Below are 17013 nucleotides of genomic sequence, written 5' to 3'. Positions count from 1 at the left end.
CAAAGAAAAACCCGGTGTGTTCATTTGGAATGTCTCTGTAGACGACCTTTTAGGTCCAACCCGTACACGACACCGTGATCTCGCGTCTCATTTTTCAAGTAGCAATTTGATCCACGGTGGTTAACTAGCATCGGTCAAGTATCGTGAAAGAATCACCGGTCACCTAGCACAGCTCTTTTTCATTTGATCATGACATCCCATGTTCCTTGAAAGGAGATGCATCAGTGAGCCTTAACGCTCAGGTGGGCATAAAAACCAACGAATCAAAGGCCGAACTGACATCGAATCTGAAAAGAACAAATTTTTTAATCTCTACCTAATAATAAAGCAAATTAGGTTTCTGTCGTACGTCATAAAAAAATACCCTCGAAGTTAACAAGAATTACCCACCAATGCCACCCGTAAGTTAAATAAAAAAACGATTCTTTTTTTCCAAATTCGTCGTCGTTATCAGCTGTTATATAAATGTAATACTGCACATATAGCAAAAGCTCAGAATGGCGCAGTAGCGCAAGCCTTTCTGTCCCACTGTGGACACCAGGGTTCGTATCCCAGGTTCTACTAATTTTCCCAACGATTTTTGTCACGCACCTCCCTCCCCACCCAGTGTGCGTCATGGGCCGGCCCGGAAGGCGTGACGCCTATGTTTTTTTCTTTTTATTGCATTTCGTCTTTTGTCTTTTTTTTTCTCATTTCTTTTTTTTTTTGTGTTTTTCCTTCTTTAAATTAATTTGAGATTCCCAAATTTCAAAACATTGCAATTTTTTTAAATCATGTTCAAGAAATCATAAAATATTTGTGATTTCAAAAATGTGTAGGACATCATAAAAAAATCCGTAGTTTTAAAAATATTAGTGATTTTAGAAGAGTGTTTGCAAATTTCGAAAAAAATGACAGGAAATATAACTATGTTCATGATTTTGAAAAATAATCGTGTATTCAAAACATATTCATGAATATGACAAAAATGTCCACGAAATGTTAGAAAATATTGAAAAACTCAAAAAAATTGCAAGTTTGTGGTTGATGAGATTTGTTTTAAAAGTTTAAAAGTGTGTCGTGCAATGGCAAGTTCATTGCCTTGGGATTTACCATGCCGACTACATTGCGATCACGTGGATATCGCATATGTCAGGGTATTGAGTCATACTTATTTGGCTAGAGTGTAATTCTTTATCCTCAAGTTCTGCAGATCCCCCCCCCCCTTTTGTGATGCACCTCCCCTCCCCCAGTGCGTGTTCATGGGCCGGCACGCAGGGCGTGACTCCCCTATTTTTTTTTCATTTCATCTTTTGTATTTTTATTTTATTTTCTCATTTCTTTTTTTGTTTTATCCTTTTTTAAATTAATTTGATATTTCCAAATTTCAAAACATTGCAAATTTTGAAAAACATGTTTGAGAAATCATAAAATGTTTGTGAATCCAGAAATGTGTGTGAAATCATAAAATTTTCGTAGTTTCAATAAATATTAGAATTTACAAAACTGTTCGCAAATTATAAAACATGTTCGCAACATCGCGAGTCACTGTGTTAAAATAGAGAACGCTCATATGTCAGGGTATTGAGTCAAACTTATTTGGCTAGCATGTAAATTTTCTCTCCCGTTGCAACGCACGGATGGTCGGTTCGAATTTAGCATGTGGTTAACCAAAAAGAAAACCGAATATACGTCAGGACACAACGTACGACCGAACGAGCTTCTTCCGCGCTAGTTACCGTGCATGCATGAGGTCCAGTGTGTGCTATATATGCAACAGATTATTGGCCAGCACGTGCATCAAGCTATATTTACCAGGTCAAAGCTGAGACCGTCCGTTGACACGATGACGTGGCTTCTCTCCTCTCCGTACGCTCGCCTTCCCGTGCATGCAACGCCCTCACGCTCTATAACAACACCACGGTCGAATGATCGACGGGACAAGACTCGATCACGATCACATGGCGTCCGCTTCAGCCCGTCACCTCCTCCTCGTCGCCGTCGTTCTCACCGTGTCGCACTCCGCCCGGGCCAACCCGGTCACCGTCGGGCAGGCGTGCAAGCTGTACGCGAAGCATGCGGTGTCCTGCACGGAAGCCCTAGCGAAGGCCCCGGGGATGCCGGTGGTGCCGATGCCCCTGCCGGTGCTGGCGGAGCTGGCGGTGACCCATGCGGCGGCGAGCGGCGCCGCGGCACTGGCGTTCATCAAGAGGATGGAGATGCTCGCCGGCGGGACGATGCCGCTGGACTGCGTGGAGAAGTGCGTGGAGAAGTTCCAGGCAGCGGTGGCGGCGCTGCAGAAGAACAGGGCGGCGATCATCGAGCACAGGGACGTGGCCCGCGTGAAGAGGTGGGTGAGGGCGGCGAGGGCGGACGGCGAGACGTGCATGGACAAGTGCCACATGAAGGAGGGCGGCGCCGACCCCACCATCATCCGCAAGATCACCGACCTCGGCAAGCTCTGCTCCGTCGCGCTCACTCTCACCGATGCGGCCGCAACCCATGGCTAATAATCTTTGCGCCTTGCTTTACCAGCTTAATTTATCTCTCACGTGGTTATGTTTGTACTACACTACAGTGCACTGTTGAATTTGTATTTTGTAAATCTAAGCATGCTTAGCTAAGTTGTGCACAGCCACATTATTGGCTTTCCGGTTACAGTGCATAAATTGTGTTAGAGATATATTTGAGTTACATTACTTGGTAGTCTAGGATTTGTAATCCGTCTCCTACCTTATCTCTAGGAGAGACTTTTTATCCTTCAAGTCTGTACTTCTATATATAGCCGTGAGGCTCAATGCAACTTTCATCATATTCCGTCAATCTTGTCTCTATTCCCTTCCGCACCAACTGCGATGGACTACTGATCCATTCATTCCTGCTAGGAGAAACATTCCGCATAGACTATAGAGGCTCCTATCTTGTCCTGAACAAGCACCAACCACACCAACTGCGTTTGATTCAACTTGAATTGAGTGAAACATATCTAATTTACTGCATCAAACCCTGCTTTATGGCCAAAGTCTACGCTGTATGAGCATCCAAAACATGGGGGAGTAACGAGCATGAGCCAGCGAGGAATACACCATGGCTGTCTCTGTCTCTCTCATAACAACGCCTGTAGAGCCATCCCCTATCTCGACATGAAAAGGAGCGTCAACGTTAACTTTGACAGATCCCCCAGCCGGTTTCATTCACGGAACACCCGCACGGTTAACTCGGTCATTTCTTGTGTTTTAAACTTCTCCGATAGTTATGAAAATGGCTAGTTTTGGGCAGTTTGAAGCATCCTATGTGGTGATATATATCAGTGGTGTGATGATTAGGCTGGATAGGCTGGAGCATCCTGATGTGGCTTCTAGATCAGTGATGTAAATGGTGGTTTGATGCCTTGTAAACAACTCCATTTTCATAATGAAAATGGGGGCCGTGTGGCCCCTTCGTTCGAAAAAAAAAACACTTCTCCGATAATTCAAACGGATTGCTCTCATGGACATCCCACATTTAGCCACAGGGGAGATTTGGCCATGGTGTGTCTGCTGGCGCCGCGTCCACCAAAGGTACCAACATGGTGTTGCAATTCCTTCCTTCTAGCCAACTGTGGGTGAATTTTGTAATTAAGCGTTTGGTATTCACAGTAGATGTTTTTTCTTTTAATAAAAGAAAGGCTTGCCCCCTCCGATTTCTATTACGCTGCGTTTGGATGTCTGTATTGGGCCGTCGAATTGGATTTGGTATTGGTCTAACCCCAATACAGACGTTTGGATGTAGTCTGAAACAACACTCTGAAACGGAAACGAATACGCGGGCGTTTTCGCTTGCACGCGCGCACCCATCGCGCCAATACAGAGGCCTGGACCTCCGATTTCTCCTGAATTGCCTCGCTCCCGCAAAACAAAACGCTTCGGGCTTTCTTTCTTCCTCCACCACGAGACAGAAGGGTTCGAGAGAGCAGAGCGGCGCCCTGGCAGATCGACGGTGGCGCCCTGGCAGATCCTCCACGGCGGCGTAGGTATGGTGCCCGCCTTCCATTCCCTCTTTCCTCTGCCGCTGTCCCTTCCCCTCCTCCGGTGCTGACCCTTCCCGTTCTCTCCGCCCCTGCTCGCCGCGGCCAGATCGCATCTGATGCGAACGACGGCAGTCCCCTCCGGCGCCGACCCTTCCTTTCCTTCCCAGCCGTGCGGTGGCCCACTGCCGGTGCACATCTCCTCTCCCTCGGGCCACCTCCTGACCCGCCCCTTCTTCTCTGGCTCCAGCCAACCCCTTCTTCCTCCATCCTTGTTCCCTAGCTCCAGGCAGCCAACTCTGTTTCTTTTTATTCCTAGTCCTTTTGTCAATGATTTGCTGACCACTGATGTATCCTCTTATTGCAGGTTGGATTTGGAACTATGTGTCGTTGAGAATTTGAGACACCTATTTAAACTAGATGTATTGCACTTTGTTGGTGTAATTTTTGTTTGTTTTTGTGTCAATATTATATGATGTCATCCTCGATTTCTAGAATATTTGATGATAATTTTTACTACATAATCATTCAATTATAGTCATACAACTACTGTTTACTGTTTTAATGCATATACTAATGTTGCTATGCAATTCTAGTGTTTGACATCCAAACACGTTTCTGTATTGAAACCTCAGGACGATTCCGTGAGCCAATTCAATATACATCCAAACAACTGAATTCGTATTCATGTCCATTACAGTTTCCTGGCTGAATTGAAATTGAAACCAATACAATACAGAGGCCTCCAATACAGACATCCAAACGCAGCATCAATAAAAACCAACGTTCATACATCTACTGAAAGACGGAAACCATCAACGCATCCAGAAGCGCATATCTTCTGGTAAACCAAAAGAAATGTCACCACGGACTTACTTCCCAAGCAGTCATACCAATCTTCGCTACATCCAAACATTACACACCCAGCAAAATACCACAAGTCATCCACCAAACGACAGAAACCAAACCTAAGGACATAAGTCTACCAGACAAACGAGGTCTATTGGATACAGAGCACACTATCAAGCAGGGAAGAAGACGTCCGCGTAGCTTCACCAGCTTCAGCTTAACCGCATCACGTTGAATCTCCAGCCTTGTGAAGCCCTGTAGACATCATTTGCTACCCGCTCGAGAAGTTTTGCTCTTAGCACCAACACCTCTCTGTTTTGCTCCTTTATCTGCAACATAGTCCAATCACAAATCCATCGACACATTAGTATAATCAGGGTCATTGGATCATTATAGTTCTTCTTATCAAATATCACTCCATTTTTACACTTCCAAATTGTCCTGAATAAAGCAGATATTCCAACCAAGACCATTTTCTTGGCATTTTTGTTGAAAGTTTTAACCCAGTTGCTAAAATGATGGTGTCCTGGACTAAGGGGTCCTAGGCCGGCCGGACTAATGTATGGGCCAGCCCACCAGCCTATCAAGGAGGAGGGACTCCGGAGACCTTCCACACATGGTGACCGAAGGCGCCGAGGATGCCGGCAGCTCTGGTGCCCCTGCCGGTGCTGGCGGAGCTGGCGGTGACCCAGGCGGCGATGAGCGGCGCTGGCGTTCATCAAGAGGCTGGATAAGCTCGCAGGTGGGATGCCACTGGGGTGCCTGGAGAACAGGAGAAGTGTGCGGGGAAGTTCCAGACGGCGGTGGCGGCGCTGCAGAAGTCGAGGGCAGCAATTGTGGATCACAGGGACGTGCCCCGTGTGAAGAGGTGGGTGAGGCCACGAGGGCGAACGGCGAGACGTGCATGGACGGGTGCCACATGATGGAGGGCTGCGCTGACCCCACCATTATTCGCAGGATCACCGACCTCGGCAAGCTCTGCTCCATCGCGCTCACCCTCACCAATGCCGCCGCAATCCATAACTAATTAATCTTTGCGCGTGTCTCTCTCACTGGCTTTACCTTAATTTATCTCTCACGTTGTTCTGTTTGTACTACAGTGGACTGTTGAATTTGTAAATTTCAAGGTGATTCGTAAACGACATGTTGAGAATAATCTAGAATCATCTAGATATCTTGTACGTTGGTTTAACTTAGAGATAAGACTAAACCGAACCTTCCTACTTTGTTAAGATTCATAGCTTTCCTCTAATCGTCTTGTACTCCAAGTCTTGCCTTGTATACGCCGTGATCTAGGGCTATTCTGATCCTATCTAAACATGCAATCAGCGGCCTACCAAGGTAGGTTGATACGCTTCCAAATTCACACGGCACACTGGCAAAGCACACTCCATGCATCACCCATCGCCTGCGCACGCGTGCTAATTCACTCGATGGATGCATGTACTGATGTACAGATATACAGCTCAATTTAGTCACGCATGTGTTTTGTTTTCCTCGAACACGAATTTGCAACATCATTCTCAATGCAGTCTTGAACACTAACTAATTCAGATTGGTAATCTAATTTCAAGATGTGAAGCGCGCATGCCATCTTCCCATCGTTGTTTTGGCGTTGATTTTGCTGGTAGTGTTTTAGTGCTAACTAAAAATGCATACATATATTGATTGAATAACTGAAAATGATTTAGAAAAGTCTACTATCCAAAGTGTGGCAGACAATTCTCCCCCCGCACCTGTGGCAATCTGTGGGTTGACATGGGGTGGTGATGGCACGATCCAAACAAGCCCTTAGAATTAATCATGCGATTTTTGTTTCTGAGACCAATTCATAGCTTAATTTTGAGTATATTATCCTGTGATCATTTCTCTAAATTATCCGTATAAATTTGAGTTAATTGTTGAAATGTACAAATATGTGTATGTACCTATTCATTTTCTATGACGAGATCAGTTTAGTTTGTGTCAAAAAATGAGCTGTATATTTTTATAACTTATACTTATAGTCAGTTTCAAAGCTACAAAATGAATAGTATATTCTTAGATTCAGAATGAATGCTTTCATTCTACAAACTAAAAGCTAAAAGCTACAGATTTGGACATCGTATTATAACCAAGTAGCAGAGAGAGTTATACAGATTGCATATTTGCCAAAAAAAAAAGCATACATGTTGGCTATCAAAATTCACCATAAAATCAAAATACGACAAACATAATCTCTGTAGCTATGTCATGCAGTTTCTTTTAAGTGACAAGCAAGCTTGTAAAAGAAGACAAGTAACTTTGATGTAAGCCTGCCGCAAAAAAAAAACTTTGATGTAAGCCTCAACACATTTTTTTTGTGGTTGAGCTTAGCAATCTTATCTTTTAAGCGTCGCTGATGCCCAACTCAATTATGACGGGCGCAGAAGAGTGCACCGTACCATCTAGTTACAATGATGATCAACCGCGAGTGCAATCAAAATGTCCATGTCCGGAAACTGGCTAGAGAATCATTGATGCGGCCGTGCTCGTGACTACTGAAAAAGTGAAAAGTGAAAAGTTTTTGTCGTTGTTCAGGTACCGCTAGGCCATCCACGATCACGAATTTACGGAATGAAAGTTTATTTGATTTTGCTGAATCTCAGCTACTCCCTCCGATCTGAGTTAATTGTTCGCAGCTTTTTTTCTTTTTTGAGGAAATGTCATCATGGCTGCTTTATTGAAGTGGTAATAAAGTTACATCGTTTGCAAGATCCTAAACTAGGAAGTCTGGGGTTCATCAGCCCAATTACATGAAATATTGCTATCATAAGCATATTTTGCTAGTTGTGCACAACCACATTGGCTTTTCGGTTACAGTGCATAAACTGGACTGATCCAATCATTCCTGCTAGGATGAAACATTCCGCATAGACTGCTGAGGCTCCTATTTTGGCATGTGCACTAAGTACACCTTGTTTGCTCCAATTATTACCTTCCAGCAGCAACCCACGGTTGGGATCCAAATCCTCGGCTTTTCACAAACGCTTCCTCAAAGTCCTCAACAATCTTGAAATGAGACCGGTTAAAGGATGTTTCTGAGAGCTTAAATGCATAATTTCTTTTGAAGGAGACCCCCCCTCCCCCTTCCCCCCAAGCCACAGGGGTATAAATGCAGAATTAAAACTACACACATTATTTTATGTACCCCTTCGTTTTGAAGTATTTGTCTTGGATTTGTCTAGATACGGATATATCTAGACGCATTTTAGTGTTAGATACATTCATAAAACAAGCTTATTGCGTATTAGAAAACATCAACTGAAAATCTACTTACCCCATCAGGCCGAATTATTTACCCAAAACCACCACATTCAAGGCAGGGCACAAAAAAATACCAGAAATGCGCCTAATGCGTAACGCGAGGCATTGATCGTCTTATTTGCCCGTGAAAACAGCGAAACCGACAAGTTGATCCCATCTATCAGGCTGACGTGCCCTGCCTATGTGGATAATTCGCTGAGGTGGCCCAGGGCCCCACCTGTCAGATGCATCTCTTCTTCTCCTTTCTCTTCCTCCTGTAAAAAAAACCCAGCCATAGCCATATCCTGCGCCGCCGCCAAAGCCCAACCCCGGCGAGCCATTCCACCACCGACGAGGCGCCCGGCCGCCACAATCACCTACCATCAGTGCTGAGCCGCCGCGCTGGAACTCAGTCTGCCTCCATCAAGGTAGATGCAGCGTCGAACCCAGCGGCGGGCGGCTAACCGGGGCACGACCAGTGGCTAGCGGCGCGGCTGGCGGCCGGCCGGCGGCGCGGCTAGTGGCTGGCAGTTGAAGAAGCATCGGCCCGCGCCCCGAGTCAGCTCCTGCGCGGGGCATCCTGCTCTGGCTAATGGAGGCGGATGCGCGTCAGGCCCCGTCCTCTGCACTCGAGCCCGCCGCCGCCTTGACAACCATAGAAGACCACTATGGCCGCTGCCCAAGCGTCTCCTTGTTGGCTGTATCGGCCGGCTCCCCAGTGCGCCGCCGTGTGGCCTTGCCTGCTCGTGGTGCCACTGACAGACATGCCCGTAGTCTGTTTGTTGAAATGCCTGAGAAAATGAAGAGAGAAATAAAAAGAAAAATCGAAAAAGAAGATAAACACTGGAGTCATTGACAGGTGGGACCACAGTCCAACTCAGCAAATTGTCCACATAGGCACGCCATGTCTGCCCGACAGGCGGTTCCCACTTGTCGGTTTCGCTGTTTTCACGACCAAATTCCAGCATCAGTGCTCCGCGTTACGCATTAGGTGCATTTCTGGTGTTTTTTTGTGTCCTGTTTTAAATGTGGTACCAAGTTGTTATCCTAGCCCAAGTGTGGTGGTTTTGGGTAAATAACTCCATCAGGTACGAAATCCTTAGAAACTTCCCATGATACGAAAACACCTAACCACGGTGTTTCTCAGCAGTCTGACCAGGCCAGATAACACTCAGGAGCTGTATATCATTGGTTAGAGTCCAATGGTATTGAATGCAAGTTTTCTGGAGTAGCGACCGAGAACCAAAAAAGTTTAACCAATACCCAATGGTTCTGAAACCTGTACCCAATATTCGGGATGTCATAAGCTGGATGGATCAAACATAAATATAATTGTTAGCCCTGAAAAATATGTGGTGCTACACCCAAATCACTTGCCATGATTACAATGTTGGTCTGTTTAACTAATGCACTAAACACAATAAAACCGCAAAAACTTTTGACTGAAAATATGGAACAGGGGCGGTCGTACCTGGTGGCTAAATGAACATTTAAGGTTCACGCAGTTGCCGTTGAACCAATCCCAGCAGTCCCTGAGGTTCACCCTAGCGGCATCGCTGTGACGGTACTTGCACCAGCTTCCGTGGATGAAGGAAAAAATGTGTCAGCAGTGCAAATCATGTAGAGGCTTACCATTTGTGCTGAATGTGCAATAATTCACAGCGTCGCTGTCTCGGTGTGAATACAGAACAATGTTTTGAATGCTTGACATGTTAATAACCAAAAGATGAAAGCAAAGGTAGTCCTGGGCCCGCTTTGCAGATTTGTAGCAATTCATTGACACATTAGAGAATTTATGTACTCCCACCACGCCAGATCATGTACACATTAGAGAATTTAAGTACTCTCACCCCGGCCACATTAGAGAATTTAAGTACAGGCCATTACATGCTAGACCAAGTACATTTGTAGTAAGATGCAAGCTATAAATGGAAGCATGTTTCAAAATTGGATTGAGTAATCCGAGAGAAAATGTATAAAAATGTATCTATCTAAGCATAAACTGAACCTGAGGTGAACACATATAATGATTCATAAGGTGAACAAATGTATGTAAGTGAAATTGCCATGGTTTAGATTAATTGAACTGAACTTTTGCTATAGTTGAGATAAACTGAACTTGAGCCGAAACAGAGCAGTTGAGCTATGGCCACGCTCGTATCTCGATCTGTGATTTGTAAGAGCCTCTTGAACCAAGAATTCCTACAAATCAAATTCACATGATAGATGTACATACGGATACATACAGACACCGGGAATCAGTTCAGTAGCCTGACCTACAGCGACCGGTGGAGCACCACGTGCTGCTGCGCCTGTAGCATCCTGGCACACACGAGCTCGGACATGGCTGGGTTCCCGCGCCGCCGCGCGCGTGTCTAGGAGGAGCACGCACCGGCGGTGCTGGTCGCAGCCGGATCTCATTCCCGACGGCGTAGACTGCAGCGAGCGTCGCGGCTTCCCGAATCGAGCGCGGTGTCGGCCGGATCGAGCCCGACGACCACGAATCGAGCGCCGTGCCAGATTGAGCCCAGAGCGCAGCCGCTATCATCAATCCATCCGCATTCACGCGCTGCCGCCACCGCCGTCATCAAGCTATCCGCACCCAGCGCACGGGAAGGGTGTTGCGCATCAACGCGATTTGAGTGGAATCGATCCGCAAACCCGGGTGCTGCGCGCGAGGCCGCGGGGGTCGGGGGACGCGGAGTTTATGGTGATTGGCTCGACAGAACATTTCATTTGAGCCATTGATCTGGGTGGTAGTGGTAGAGCATTGGCGTAATATGGGCAGTAGGATGTATTTAAGTTCATCCAATCAAAGGGCTCAGGTCATCTCGGGATACAGTTTGTTGTGTGGCCTTAGAGTAATTTTTGTTTGCTCTTTAGTAGTAGTGAAGATGCTTGGTACAACACTTCATCCGACCCATTGATCTGGTGATAGATCATTGGCGTATTATGGATAGTATGATGTGTTTAAGTTCATCTAATCGAAAGGATCAGATTATCTCAGGGTACACATTGTTATATGGTCTTAGAGAAATTTATGTTTGCTCTTTTAAAAATAATGAAGAATAACTGTCGTTGATCGTATGGAAAATAACTGTCGCTGCGTTACTATAACTTCTACGATTAAGTTAGGATTAAGTTATGGCGCCATTCACCATAGCTGCTCACCATAGCCATTCACCATAGCTGATCACGATTTCACATGTGCAAGTGTAACCGTTAGACCTGTTCTCTAAGATTCGCGTGCACTCGTGTGGGTTTGTTTGTCCGTTGTGTGACGGGCTTTTGTACTCTCAGGTATGGGGTGCGAGACGAGCGTGTGAAATTCCCAGAAAAAAAAGGAGACGGGCATGTGGAACTTCGAATTTCCTTTTCTTTTTTGAAACAATCTCGTGAAGTCTTATTTAAACAGAACCAATGTTTACATTTTTTTTAAACAGAACCAATGTTTACATGATTGAAAGAGAGATCAGCGGGGCATCCCAACCAAACATGACGGCCCATTCCTAATGTTAAAACATGTTTCGCTAAATTATGAGCCTTAAAATTTAAGCTCCTAAACTTATGAACAATATTGCATATGATGAAAGAATTGTTATGCTCCATATTTCATGTAAGATGACCCCATAAGTAGCCGGGTTTCTTTGCTTGATGTTGTCCACTACAGCCTTGCAATCTGATGGTGTGGATCTTTCGAAGATTAAGATCGTCGGAAAGGTCAAGAGCCTCCCATAGTGCTAGTGCATCTAGTGTTCGAGGGTCAGAGACGCGCTTGAACACCATAGCTGATGCTCCCTGGAAGGATCCATCGCGGTCGCTGCATATTGCAGCAGCAACCCCGTGCCCCCTATTACTTCGAATTTCCTTTTTTTTAGATAGTTATTTCGAATTTCCTAATTGACGCTCATTGCGCCAAGGCTGATTCCTGGTAGGCATGTGAGTTTACGCCGGCCCAAACTGAGCCCACAGTTTTTTTTTGTTTTTTTTCGCCTAGTTTTTCTTTTCTTTTCTTTTTTCCGTGTTTTATTTTCATTTTCCTTTCCTTCTTCCTTATTATATATAATTTCTTAATTATTTATGAAATTTTTGAACATTTTTTAGCCCGCGGACATTTTTTGAATTTATGAATAAATTTGGAATTCCTGAACAATTTTTGAATTCACGAACATATTTTCCAAGTTTGCACAAACAATTTTTTGAATTCATGAACATTCGTTTAATTCAGGTGCATTTTTGAATTTACGGAATTATTTTGAATTTATGGACATTTTGAAGAATCCATGAACATTCTTTATAATTCATGAATATTTTTTGTGGAGTGGGTCTACACGTTACCGAGTAGGTTGTGCGCCAAACTGGAGGTCTCTAATTCAAGTTGTCTAGCTTTTTTTTAGAATCACATCAAAAGTTGTCTACCAACCGCATGGGAGCTCTTATTCGGCGCTTCAGCCTCCAGGGAGCTTCCCAAACGCCCATGCGCCAACGTTGGTGGACCGGCCCGTATAGATGCTAGTGTTCGATTGCTCGACCTGTCGCGGTTGATCAGTTGACTAGTCAACCGTTGTCTTTTAAAAAAAATATGAAAACAAATAAAAAAGGCTGGTGAATTCAAAAAATTCATGGATTTTTAAAAAAGTTTGCAAAATTACAATAAAGTACATGAATTTGAAAAAATCATCAATTTTCAATAAATTTCATCAAATTAAAAAATGACATTGATATTCAAAAACCTTCATTGGATTTGAATGAAAATTTCATCAAATTTTAAAAATTGTAAATTGAAAAAGAAATCATCTATTTTGCAAAAAAATCATAATTTTTGGGAAAAGAATCATCTATTTGAAAAAAAGTTCACCGATGGTAAGAAAAGCACTAATTTTGAAAAAGTTCATCGATTTTTAAACAAAGTTGACGTGCGCCATGGGCCAGCCTATTTACATCCTTAGTGTAGGTTTTCTCAACTGGCCTCTGACGGTTTTCGGAACCTTCTAGATGGTTCCTAGCATGGGTTTTCCTGTTTTGGGAACGTTCAAGGAGATTCCTGAACCATTTTTTTTTTCTGTTTTTTTACTTTTCCTGTTCCTTTTTCCCCTTTCTCTTCTTTTTCAAGTTTACATTTTTTCAAAAAACATCATAAATTTTAAAAAATGTTAAATTTTTTATTAATTTGTTCAAAACTTCAGAAAATTCCCCGTTCTGACATTTTTTAAATAAATTTTAAAAAGGTTCATGCTTTTCAAAATTTGTTAAGAAGTTAAAAAACTGTTCTCGTTTTAAATTTTAGTTCGCCAATACAGAAAATGTTCATGATTTTCAAAACATGTAGAAAAATTGAAAAAATGTATCCCCTTTTCAATATTTGTTTGTAGTTTCAACAATTGTTAATAGATGTAAAAATGTTTGTATTTGCAAATTATTTTTCACGTATTAAAAAATGATTGTGTTTTAGAAAGGATTGAGTCTTTTGCTTTGGTGACAACTATATTTTGGGAACAAACATATCCCACTTAAAAAATATTCTACACACACATCGAGATTGCATTATGACAATGCATGGCAAATAAAAAATAAACACTACATGTCAATTTATAATGTAATGAGGGAGAAATTTAATAAGTTTTGGGAAGAAAAGAACAGTGTCATGGTTCTTGCGACCGTCCTCTATCTAAGGTACCAGATGAAGTACATAGATTGGCCTTTTTGCAAATTTATAATGAGGAGACAAGTAAAAATGAGATCTCAGCTGTGGAAAAAGGGCTGGAGACCTTGCATGACAAGTGTCTTTGCCCAAGATAAGCTAGATGGAAAAGGAGCAAGTGTACCATCATCCAAGTCTAGTAGCATCCCTACTATTCTAATGCCTCGTCAAGCTGCATTCAAGTCCTTTTTATCGTCCACTTCAACAAGTGTATGAAAGAGTGAGTTGAGAAACTATCTAGAGGATGACAATGAGTAAATCATCGCTACTTTCGATCTTATTGGTTGGTATAAGGTGAATCCAGTTAGTTACCATTGATGGCAAAGATAGCAAGAAGGTTCTTAGCTATCCCAGGTAACTCTATGTCTTCGGAATAATCTTTTAGCACATGTGGAATGATTTTAGGTATTTAAACATGTAATCTTTAAATTTGTATACGAACTTGTCAGCTTGTCACCCTTGAACTTAGATTTGTCAACTTGTGTGATATTAGATGACTCTAGGAGTCCTCTAAAAACGTTTATGGTGGAGGCATTGGTATGTGGCGCAACTAATATTAAAGGTGAACATATATACTTGAATGTGGTATGTTCTCTATCTTTTTCTTACATTATCGCTCTTTTGTTTATTGTATGTGATATGAGCAGAGCCGAGGGATGAGAATGATGTTGAGAAAATCAAGTTACCCAAGAGTGTGGAGGATAGCAACAATTGGTAATTATTATATCAACATGTTTCAATTGTCATATAATCCCCAACTTATTAATGACAATTAGTCTTGCCTGTAGACATTCATCATATGGAATTATGGATGTTTCTCTTGCTAGTTTGGAGATGGATGTCAAAGTGATCTTGTTATGTGAATGCTGCTCAGTCTCTCTTGCATTTGACTAATGTGGAAAGTCGTGCTATTTTTGTTGTCATGTGAACTTGTCAATTGTCACACTAGTGCAGAAAAGTCTAACTATGGCGTGCCAAAAATAGCATTGCGAGGGTGGGCACCCGATGCCACCAATATGGTGCCATTGCTAAAAAGTAGTGGTGGCGTTGCAGCCCACATCAACAATATTCTATGTGCTGCTGGCGTGTCACGTGTCCTAAGCTAGTAGTAAGTTCATCTTAACACTGTCGTTCATTGTTGACCAACGCCAGCAAATAGATTTTTTGGTAATAAAAAAGTTTACTTCACAAACTAAGTAATTATACTCAATAGATACTCATTAACACAAGATACTCATCAACACTAGCTACTTACTCAATAGACACTCATTACTACAAGATGCTCATTACTTAACAAGTTAATTAAACTTCACAAAAGTTACTCATCAACTCTAGTTACGCATCATCAACTAAGTTGGCTAGCTAGTTAAAGAAACTACTCTTCATCAAGGATTACGCTCATCTGGCGAAGCTTCTTTCTATTGACCGCTCCATCTTGTTTTAAATGAGCTATGTCCATCTTGAGCTCATTCCTCTCTGCCCTGAGGAGTTTTCTCTCCTGCTTCAGCTCATTCCTCTCCTTGATCATCTTATCGCTCTCGTTACCAAACTCTTTAATCTCCGCCTTTAGTGAGGCATTTACCTGTTGCACGTTGTTGATGTTATGCTGATGAGCCTCTAGGAGATCTTTTTGAGCATGTCCACATCATACACCTCCTCGTTGTTGCCTCTGTAATTGGCCATGACCTGATGCACTTTAATTTGTTAGACACATAAATAACTTGTTAGACAAATTACTTCAACATATGCGCTCCTAATTATCTAACACATGACAGTTTCTAGACCTACATAGTGGCATGCCACACTTGTGGCACACAAGTGTGGATGGCAACCAAACATGCCCTGCGTATCAAAAATGTGATTTCGCACTGATTTGGCACTACTTCGACATGTGTATCGAGAAAACCCAAATTATCTTGCACTGCCGAACTCCTAATTTGGACTACGCACTTCACATTTTAGTTTCTATTCATTTGTCCTACTCACTTCACATTGTAGTTTCTATTCGTTTGGGCTACTCACTTCAAACTGCAGTTTCTAACAAATTAACTCCTATTTTTTCCTACCTAATCAAATTATCTTGCACCTAGTCACTTCACATTATAGTTTCTAACAAACTGAAACCCTAGTTACCGACGATTTGTAGTTAATATTGTGGAGGGGACGAACTCACTGACAATTTGTAGTCAATGTTCTGGAAGGGATGAACCCTAGCAATCCATCGCCACCGTTGCCAAAAACCTAGTGATGCAAATCCAACAAAATCAAATCAAACCAAAAGAAATCAAATGGTTCTAGAGTAGGGTAGGGAGAGGGAGATTTACCTGCTACCTAACGACCGGAACCCGCCGGACTCTGAGAGTAATGACTGAAATCCGTCAACGAGAGAAAGGGGATCGAGAGAGCGAGGGCAGAGAGAGATGGAGCAGCGGCAGAGAGAGAGAGAGAGAGAGAGAGAGAGAGAGAGAGAGAGAGAAAGAGTAAGGGTGAGGCGAGGGGGCTGTTGCCCTTGGCTTTGACCCCCACTGCGTCATAAAAATTTATGGGCTTGGCGCAATAAGCAAAGAAAGTAAATTTAGCAAATAAAGTAATAGAAAATAAAAGCAATACAATGTCCTTAGCTTAATAAAAGTAATACAAAATAATAATAGTACTTTAATAAAAGTCAAAATAATATTCTTAAATTAGTAGAAGCAATTAAAATAAAAGCAATACAATATTCTTAATTTCATAAAAATAATATTCTTAACTTAATAAAAGTATTAGAAAATAATAATAGTACTTTAATAAAAGTCAGAAAATATATTATTAAATTAGTAGAAGCAACTAAAATAAAAGCAATGCAATATTCTTAATTTAATAAAAGTAATACAAAATAATAATAGTACTTTAATAAAGGTAAAAATATTATACCATGGTGTTGGCAACCAGTGACACGCTACAATTAAAGATAATAGTGTTGGTGTACCATGTTATACCATGGTAGAACTATATTACGCCTTACACAAAGTATGGGTCTCATATACCTGTGACGTCCAACTGTTTTCTTACGCCACCACTATGTCCCTAATAATGCCGTACCAAATAAGCCGAGGTCACCACCATTTGAAAAAAAAGTGTCGGCGTCGGTTGGAAATGGCGCGCCACCAATGAAAGTTATGGCTAGCACTTTTACCACTAGTGTCATGGAATATGAATTTTCATTGCAAGTTTG

At 42.5% G+C, this 17013-nt stretch overlaps 1 protein-coding gene and 1 pseudogene across 1 annotated transcript; both read left to right on the top strand.

Moving 5' to 3' along the window:
• The first annotated feature begins 1940 nt into the window (after positions 1-1940).
• Positions 1941-2744, top strand: LOC119306665 (pectinesterase inhibitor 10-like). Its single transcript, XM_037582833.1, has one exon. It carries the CDS (start codon positions 1941-1943, stop codon positions 2487-2489), a length of 549 nt encoding a protein of 182 aa, XP_037438730.1. The 3' UTR covers positions 2490-2744.
• A 2728-nt stretch (positions 2745-5472) lies between these two features.
• Positions 5473-5861, top strand: LOC119310530 (annotated as a pseudogene).
• Positions 5862-17013: the final 11152 nt, after the last annotated feature.

Source organism: Triticum dicoccoides, chromosome 5B, assembly GCF_002162155.2.
Source record: "Triticum dicoccoides isolate Atlit2015 ecotype Zavitan chromosome 5B, WEW_v2.0, whole genome shotgun sequence".
Lineage (NCBI taxonomy): Eukaryota > Viridiplantae > Streptophyta > Magnoliopsida > Poales > Poaceae > Triticum > Triticum dicoccoides.
Note: the sequence above shows the minus strand (reverse complement) of the source record. Positions and strands in the feature narration are given on the sequence as shown.